This window comes from Mixophyes fleayi, chromosome 2, assembly GCF_038048845.1.
Source record: "Mixophyes fleayi isolate aMixFle1 chromosome 2, aMixFle1.hap1, whole genome shotgun sequence".
Lineage (NCBI taxonomy): Eukaryota > Metazoa > Chordata > Amphibia > Anura > Limnodynastidae > Mixophyes > Mixophyes fleayi.
Genome location: NC_134403.1, coordinates 265,470,376 through 265,479,933, shown reverse-complemented (window position 1 = coordinate 265,479,933; position 9,558 = coordinate 265,470,376). Strand labels below are relative to the sequence as shown.

The following is a 9,558-nucleotide window of genomic DNA, read 5'->3' as shown; positions in this document are numbered from 1 at the left end:
CATTGATTTTAAGTTTACTAAATTAGAAAACACTAATATTACTGTATTGCTTGAAGAGACTGAAAATTCCTGTAATCTCTTTTTTGCTTTGCCATACCCTATAATCAGATGTCATTCCACATTATGGGATCTATATATAAAGTAGGGAGATGCCCTAAATCTGGTAAAAACTGGTGTCTTCACCGGATTTAGGGCTTCTCCCTATTTTATCAGCCAGTCGACGAGAGCTAACTCCAGTGTTCACTATCGCCTGGACTGTGCAGAGAGCAGCGCCGCTGTGGTCCTATTGATATTATCTTCTCAGGATGGTGATAGCAGTGATTCCCTAGAGGGAAAAAGCTTATTATTTAAGTAAAACCTTTTCTTTTGATGTTTTAAATAGTTTATTTTGTTTATTATTTTGTTTTATATTATTTTTATATTTTTCAACTAATAGCGTTATAATTTTTTATTGCATCTGGAACTGGAAGCCCAAGTCCTTGCTTCTCAGATTTATGCAAAACTGGCCTGGTGAGTGGTAAGACACCTCTTATCGCTGCCAGTCACTGTCAATTTACTGAAAATAGTGTGACCACCGATTTTCTATTGCTGCGTTAACCTTTAACAGAAAATCATCAAAATAGCAGGGTCTTAATAAACAGTGTAGTGGGATACAGGTATGGGGAGCACATAGGTAAAAGATATAATATGTGGGATTGGGGGGTCTGGAAGAAACAGGGGTGTTTTTATGAGACAAATGTAACTTTTATTGACATTTTTGAATTGACATGATGTATAAAACAGTGTCATTCCTTATCAAACAGTCATCTTTCCACATTATGGGGCCTATTCATTATAGTTTTCCATTAAATTCTCTAGACGCATTTCTAAGTAATATGCAAATTTATTAACAATTTTTGCATTTTTTTTTTCCAAATACAATGCCGTTCCCATAGATGTCTATGTGGACTGCTATGTACCACAATTTAACAAGTATTGAAAATGCTTTTACACATACGGTAATGTACGCCAGCTCAGGCTGGCATATATTACCGTATGTGTAATTTTTTTAAGTCTGCTCTATGGGGAGAGCATTTCGGTAGAGGGCTCTTCGGATCCCTCACCGCATCTTACTGATCTCCGCTCAGGTCACTATCACAAAGGTGGTCATTTTGCGATAGTGACCATAGAGAAGATAGGAGAGGAGTCTTTGCAGGGACAGCAGTCTTTCGTGTCTGCTGTTCTTGTTTTTTAATACACACAATCTTTCAATCCTTATCTTTGCTATGAGGATCTAAAGCGATCATGTTAAAAATGTCCTCTTTAATAAATATGCCCCTATGACACTTGTGTAGTGGGGTACTGGTATGGGGGAGCACATATTCAAAGGATTTATTGTTTGGAATCTTAGCATTAAGGGTGTGGAAGATATAATTCATATGTGAAAGATTTTTTAAAACACACATAAAGGTTTAATTTGCTAAAATTATAGCCAATTTACATTCCTTTTTGCAGACTGAAGCTGTCATTCCTTTTAGTACCTCCCGTTATAACAAGGCAAGATATTGAAACATTACTGTGTGAAATACTACAGCACTGTTTTACAGTACTGCTAAGGACATAAAAACAGAACCATACACTATGCAAGGATAAAATAAATGCATAAATATTCTCATCACTGCTTGTATGATAAACCCGACACTACACAGCTTGGATACACCTTTTTGGTGCACTTCAATGAATTACACCCTAATGCTTCATTTTAAACTGCAGATATTCTTCACCGACCCCCAGCACGTGTCTTCACAGCCTGACGTTTGATTGGCTAAAGCTATTGCCAATCTTATGCGCTAAAGTTTCAACCCAATCAGTTTGGCTTCCGCCAATCGCCGGCGTGGTGGCCCGTAGATGCCTGAGCCTATTGGCAGAGGCGCGTAGAGCTGTGACATCACGGGCAAGTTAAAGTGTTGCTGATTGAGTTGAAGTGTTGCAGTGTTGGACCTGCAGACTGCGGATTGGGGAGGTGAGTAATAGGAGCTGGACGTGGAGTGTTGACAGTGCCTAATTAATGAGAGAAGTGAACGCTATCATTATGCCGATGTGCTGTAGGGATCACTGTGGTAGCGGTTTATCCTGCAGCACTGCTCTCCCTTAGCTGAGGTCTAGTGCACGGTAAGAGATTGACACATCACTGAACGGAGCGCAGCACTGAGCTAAGGAAGGCTGCGATGGTACTTAGTGTAGACAGCATTGTCAGCACCTGGGAGATTAGTTAAACTAGCTGCAGGTATCTCTGTTATCAATGGCACCAATTCCTTCAATGACTGCTCATGTGAGACTGCGGGGACGGGAGATCGCTCGTGTTGTCTGCCTGATAACCAAGACCAAGTCATTATTGTGCTGGCTGTAGGCCTCTTGTAAGGCATGTTGGTGCCTTTGGTCCTCTTATAGGTTTAAAGGAGTCGGCTTACACCATAGGTTAGTTGTGTACCGTCCACTCTTACGTGGGTTTCTATACATAATTCGTGCTCATTGTTGGGTTATTTATTAGATGTTTGCTGTGTCCAGAACTGCTGTTGGTACCAGGCTACAGATTAGAGCCTAAAATAGTGGTGACAATATGATTCCCTTTAGCGGGATGCCTTATTTCCGTTTGATGTCCAGTTTGGCTAACTGTATACTCATCTGATCGCCAGGCCTTTTCATATATCGGGTACTGCAGTAAATTCTGCAGACTGGCCAGTGGCCACCCGATGCTTGTGTTTGGTCTATGCAATCAGAGCCCCTGATTCCTTCTATCACTGCTGTCTATTCCTGGTAATACTTTAACAAGGACATGGTTGTTCATCAGTTGGTTGCAGTTCATTCTTTAGGTGTCACCTCTGACTGTACAGACGACTACTGTGACCAGCGTCACTTAGTTTCATCCAAACACCTTATTCCTGTAGCGGGCTGAGCTTATTTTGGCTCTTATTTAAGGCATAATGCTGTGTAGTCACTGAGATTTGAGCGAAGGTATCATTATTTGATTGGTAAATCACTACTAGATATTGTCTTGTAGCTCTTTACTGATGATGAAAATCTACACGTGCAAGATCTATAGCTCCACAACTGTACAATTTGTTTTATGGTAGCCCTTTAAAGATGTCTTATGGCTTTTGTCACAGTTTGAAAATTGGGTCTTGATACAGTAAAGGAATCTGATATAAACAGGCACTCTCTGTCTGAAGAGGAAGTGAAGAGTTAAAGGAGGGCTGTAGTAACCCCCCCCCCCCCCCCCTCAGCTGCGACTGGGACCTGTGGAACACGTTTCCATTACCTCCTAGAGCTGAAAAAAAGTCTTCTATTGGAAAAATTCTGAAAGATGAAGCAGTAAGAACAATTAAACATTTGTTTAGTAAATGAAGGCAGTATATTTATGCAATATTCTTAATGTGTTATGTATTCTCTTTACAGAATGAAGAAGCCAGGAAGTAATTTTGAGACAAGGATTCTTTCTGACATCTGCATTCCTGTTTTTGGTCTAACCAGTTTCCTGCCCCTGCACACCCTGATGACCTAAATGCTGACGCTATTACCTATAATTACTTTGTGACTTTTAGGCACTACTTCTGGTCTTCTACGCTGTTATTTTAATAAGCTATTTGAGTTATTTTACTGACCAACTTATACAGCATTTAAACTGGCCCTAGGGTTGCATGTCTGAGAAGTCGCTGCGTTTTTACTTTTTCCTCCTCGCACCTAAGTGATTAATGGGGAGCATTTCTGTCTCTTCAGCTTTCAAACCCATAAAGGGAAAAGACTATTTGGGAGGGCTCTTGCAGGAGTGCAGTAGGGTGTCACTCTCTGCGTATAAGTTTTTTTCTAATCTTTAGGCAGTCTTAGAGGTTGCCACTATGCCGCCTGTCAGAGAGCACAGGGAAGTGTGCGCAGCCAATGGCATTGTCCATCCTGCTTTGCAGATGCAGCAAGATTTGGATGTAGGTCAAGATCCACTGATGGTGAACCCAAGTTTTCTGAGGCCTGATGAGACTGAGGTGGTGGTTATAGGATCCTGTGCAAATACCAAAGGGGCGCAAGAAGAGGATGCCTTGCTGGAAAATGGGAGCCAGAGCACGGATAATGATGACCAAAATGTAGATCCTAGCTGTGAATCTGTGGTGCCACTGAAAGAGTCTTCATTTACCATTGGACTCCAGGTTCTCTTTCCTTTCTTGCTGGCTGGATTTGGAACTGTGGCTGCAGGGATGGTGCTTGACATAGTGCAGGTAAGCATTGTTAAATGACTGTTGGAGCTGAAGTGATCAGAGTCTGTTTTTGGGGTTTGGTGTGCATTAAATTCTATTGGAAACAGCCTTTTTAGATGTGTTATTTTGTTCAGCTTAAACTAAAGAAACATGAGCACCACTGAGTCACAAAATATATTGCACTCTACAGTCTGTTCTGAAAGATATCATTGTAAATTATTTAGCTGCTTTTAATTCCTGGCCTGGTAATAATCCTATTAAAATGGTGTGACTGTGTTTAAGCAAAGGCAAACACTTCTGGAAAACAAAGTTCAAAATCTTCTTTATTAGATTTTGTCCCCCATTTTTTTTTTTTTTTTTCTAGTGGGCAGACCCAGGTATTGGTACAATTGTTTTCTAAACTTCCCCCCTGTTTGTAGTTGTGTATGTAGTTGTTGCAGCCTGCTGTGTTAGTTGAGCAGTATGTCCTTTTAGGCCTGCATGATCACAAACACCAACATTCCTCCCAACACCATCACATTATTTTTGGGGGCACTCAAGACCAATAAGTGCTTAAATGACCCAGTGGCGTTTCTGTACAACATGTGTGGCAAATGGGGATACAGGAGTCTCTGTGCAAAAGGTGGGTGGCTGTTCGGTTAGTATATGCAGGTTGCAATGTGGGTGGACACTTCTGCAATATATGGTTTGCAACAGTGTGCTTATCCCTGGTCAATATGTCTGGTGGTGATGACCTATTTGCTGGATAATAGAATGTTCAAGGGATGTAGGATTTGTGTTATAAATTTAATTGATTTGAACCAGGACTTCTCTGATTTACTTTTACTTTAGTTCAACGTGAAGTACAGAGTTGGAACTGATTACTTTTTAATATAGAGAAGGCTTAAAGTGGTGTTTTGTTCTTGGGACAAGAAGCCGGATCTGTCTGCACACCTGTAACTTTTGGAGAACTTTTCTTGTTCTGGAGCCATAAGACCTCTTAGGAGAATCTTCAAGAAGTGGGGGGATTAATGGCCACGCCTCCCCCCTAGACTTAAGTGAGAGTGACGCCTAAGGGGGGCTTACTGCACCCTTTCCTCTGTGAGGGGGAGGAACAAAAAAGTGAAATTGCCAAACTAGGTGTGAAATAAATGGTGCTGTGTCAATAAGTCCCCCACCCTTATGAATGGGCAAATATTAAACACCCCCCGACCTCCAGCTAGATGGCCAGGGTAAAGGTAGCTCTGACATCTCAGGAGAGTGTTCTTTTACCCTGATAACAGCTACGGCTAGTAGGAGCATGATCAGTACACCTAGGGGTTTAGAAGTGTTGGCTCTCCCTTCATCAGACTTCCCAGACTTTGTATTAAATAGATCAATACACCAGTCCAGCACTGTTATTCTCCCCCCACACAACACAACCCCCCCTACACTCCCTTGCAATTGCTCCCCACCATGTTATTCATGTCAACCCCCCCCCCCCATTGGGCATATATGTACTCTAGTGGCATGATGGCATGCCAATATCACAAGGGCACCCTTAACACTTTTTTACGTACATAGAAATGTTTTATGTGCATCCTGCAGCTGTTGAGCTTTGGGAATAAAGTACTTTATAGACTGCAAAAACGTTACTAGACAATGTGTCCATGTAACATGAGGAAGGATGTGACAGATTCCAGAAGGGTTAAAGTGGACCTGTGACCTACACAGAACTGTGCATTGAACAGATATCCCAACAAGCAGCATGACTATTCAAATGTTTGTTTACAGCTGTAAAGTTTCTTCAGTGTTGACCTTTGTATGTGTCTGCATATTGGGACTCTTCTGGACATGTGTTTTGAGTGTACAGTCCATATAATACATGCCTGCATTTTATACCTCCCCTTCAGGGGATGTCCAAGGGGCAAGTGCGGAGAGGGTGGTGGTGCCAATGCCATTTGCGTAATCATGGCCTCGCCTCTCCTGCGCAGTGCCGTAAATTGTGCAATCCAGGCCCTATCCTACCTACTTATCAGGCACTTCGGGAGGGATTCTGGAGGATGGCCTGGACTTCTGGGAGATCTTCCCAAAATTTGACAATCTCCTGGGCATTAGTGGCGAGTAGGCAAATGTGTGCTCTCAAGAATCATGACATGAAGCTGCCACCTTTCAGTTCATTAGTTGTGAATGATCAAATGAGAATATCTCCCACATGCAGCGAATTTAAATAAGGCATTTGAACTTGAGAGGTGAACACTGTCTTTATAGTTTGTTTTTCTCAATATTACTTTAAACTGAAATTAAGATTTTGTAATATTATGTGCTTTATTTTTGTAAAGTCTACTTGTCCGGCATGCTATACTAGTGTTTTAATTCAAAATTGAACATCCTTTGCCCTGTCCATAAAATTCCCATTGTTTGTAAGCCAAATGCAGTCAAATCTGGGTTCATGGAGATTGATACCCAGAGAGTAAAAATTTAATTTTTGTTTTAAAATATTTCCATTGATGCCTACAGTAATAAAACAAGTTAAAGGAATGGTATTGTCTAAATCGGGCATCGGCAGTCCTTGGTACGTGTGGCAATCGAGCACTTTTGCAGTGGCACCCGAGTTTTGTTCACCTCCTTCCTCACAGAACATGTGTAGTGTGCTTCAGCTAACTACAGACCTGACTGGAGGTTGTCGCAGACATCACCATTTTGTTTAACATTCATTATAGTAAAATACTGTTTATATTTTAAGTGCCCACTCGTTGATCACTTGCTCCTACCAACTACTGTCTGGATTCTAGTGTGGCGTCTGCACTCTCGTATGGGTCCCACAAGCCCCAGCCATACTGAGTAGGGGCTAATTCACACAGAGCACTTAAGAAACTCTGGGTCAATTATGAGAATTTCCACACTTGTAAGTGGGTCCTTCCTGCCACAAATACTGTTCTTTCTTTGCGAACACCCTTCCCAAATGGCCATATTTATTGCTACTGTGCATATCACTGCATATTTGCCTCCTGGCTAAACTTGAGATAAGCGGACTATCTATGTAACAAGTGGCAGCACAAGGCTGCTTTGTGTTTTTGAGAATTATTTTTAGAGGGGGAAGAAAGAGAAAAAAAAATATGCGCTGCACCGAACTACCAAAGCATTTGTCACATGATCTGATATTTGAAGAAACAATGGTCAGAAACAGGCACAAGTGTTTGCCTTAACTTGGGCAAAAATGTCACACTATCTGAAAATGAATCATATAACAGACAGTTGGTGACCAAGTTCAGTGTGTTTGGGTTTTTTTGGGGTTTTTTTTTTGTCTTTAAATCTGGTCCTTAAATGTAAGAATGGAAAGACAAATTTGGTTTTGTGCTAAAGGTGAGTGTATTGCTTGCACTTTGCAGAATGTGATAACAAGAGATCCACAACACAATCAGCTCTGTAGGATTGTCCAACAATGTAGAAGTTTTGCGACATAGTAACACAGTTGCTGGGATATTGATCATGCTGAGGAGGGAAAAAACTGGTTGCTATTATGGTTTAATTTGTTTTCTCTTTCTGCCAATAACCGTAAAGAAATGATCGCAAAAGTAGAAGGAAATTTAAAGGAGCAAGGTTCTGAACAAATGATTAATGGATACATTGTTTTCTGAGCGAAATAAAGAACTTTATTTTATTTAGCTGTTTAAATGGGTTTTATAGTAGCAAATTATTACCAAGAATTGCTAGAAACGTACAGCATGGTTTGTGATTGAACAGCTTAAGACCCAGTACCTTGGGCATTTGGAGAGCGTGAATGTTGGACATGCAATGTTCAAGGAGTTCTGTATACTACAGTTCAGTTGACTTGTGTTAAACAAATAATGCAGTGGGTAGCGTTTGTTTTAGGAGCGTCACAGTGCAGTTTTTCAAAGTGCAAGCGGCTATGGTGCCAATGTCACCTCTGTGTTTAGTGCATTGTACTAGTGTTAAAAATGCTAATCTGTGCACATATACTGCTGCCAATGGGTATGAGGCCTAAGGAGTCATTGGGAAGATTAGCAAGAGATGGTACATGATACAAGGGACTGGCAGAAAGGGGTGGTGGGACTTCTTGCTGTTCTATACAGGTCCATAATATGCATATACTATTCTCCATCCAGTATAATTTTTGATAGTTATTTAAAACTGCTCATTGGGAGAGCTTTTGTAGTTATGCAAATTGAAGTAACATTTATTTGTAGTAATTTTCATGCGTATGTAGCATATCTGTTCACTAGTGTGGATGCCTTTAATATTAGATCAGTCTACAGATAACAGTACTGTGACCAATGTTCAGGAGTCATGATTTATACACGGTGCCATAGTAAGGTCATTGGTTCCCAGCAAATCTTGTCAGCTGCCCACTTAACATTATATTGTATTAAGTATTCTCCTTCGTCCTGTTGGTTGATTTTTGTCTTTTTAAATGTTTGTAAATAGTAACTCTGAGTGTATTTCTGCTGCTGATCAGGTTTCTCCAAGTAGCTACTGATTTTGCGAAGAGTCGGGCTGCTTGTGGTAAACCTTTTGTGTCTAGGGTTACCACAAAAGTAACCCGAGGCAGGTAATATTTTACACTGAAATGAGGAGGGGGAGGGGGGGGGGTCACACCTTAACCGCTTATGTGAATGTCTAAGGACAATTATGTGCCAAGTGTGTCCTACTTGTGCATTTCACTTGGTAATCCTGGCTAAGCTTAACTGGCAACAGCTTTACGTTGAAATCCAGGGAGGAGTTGTTTCAGATGGGTCTTGCTCTACCTCCCCTCCGTCCAGAGTGAAATAGGACCCTTGCTGCCACATTGCATGACAAGGACAGTTGGCTCGGTGTTCTTTATAGAAACACGTGCCGCTTATGCATGGATGGGAATAAATTAAATGCAGAAGATAGGATTGTATTGCATAGGTTTACTTACTTTGTAAATATGTGTAATATATATTTAAAGGAGTTTTATTTATTTATTTTTTTTACAATATTTCTGAGAGCAGACTTGCGTTCTTTATCCTACAGACACTCAAAATAACGGTCTTTTAAAAACCTCTACTGCAATATGTATATGTAGAGCTTTCTATTGAAATCTAAAATATTTATGTGAAGTTGTAGTAAGTTAAACAGAAAATAGTTTGCTTATATTTGACAATTCTACAGTTCCGGAATTCCTAGCTTGAGACAAGAACAGTCTATTGCTTCATCCTAACAATTATCGTCCTGCTCTCCCCTTTTTAAAACAGTGGTGATTTAGGGCATGTCCCGTAACACATGTTTAAATACTTGTGGATAGTCTTACTGCTTGGCAGGGCAGCTAGAACTGGATGTCCATGTGACATTAGCTGACCCATTCCATGACATGTGTCTGTTATCTTTC

General features: G+C 40.8%; 1 protein-coding gene across 2 annotated transcripts in view; it reads left to right on the top strand.

The window, feature by feature from the left end:
• Positions 1-1,906: 1,906 nt before the first annotated feature.
• The window catches only part of SLC41A1 (solute carrier family 41 member 1), a 27,130-nt gene continuing 19,478 nt past the window's right edge, over positions 1,907-9,558 (top strand). The window contains exons 1-2 of one of the 2 annotated variants that reach the window (XM_075196148.1): positions 1,907-2,002; positions 3,436-4,247. In XM_075196148.1, the coding sequence (XP_075052249.1) occupies positions 3,876-4,247 (372 nt within the window). In that variant the 5' untranslated portion in view covers positions 1,907-2,002; positions 3,436-3,875. Of the gene's footprint in view, positions 2,003-2,098; positions 2,152-3,435; positions 4,248-9,558 lie in introns of those variants that run through there. The other variant, XM_075196150.1, reaches the window with a different exon arrangement.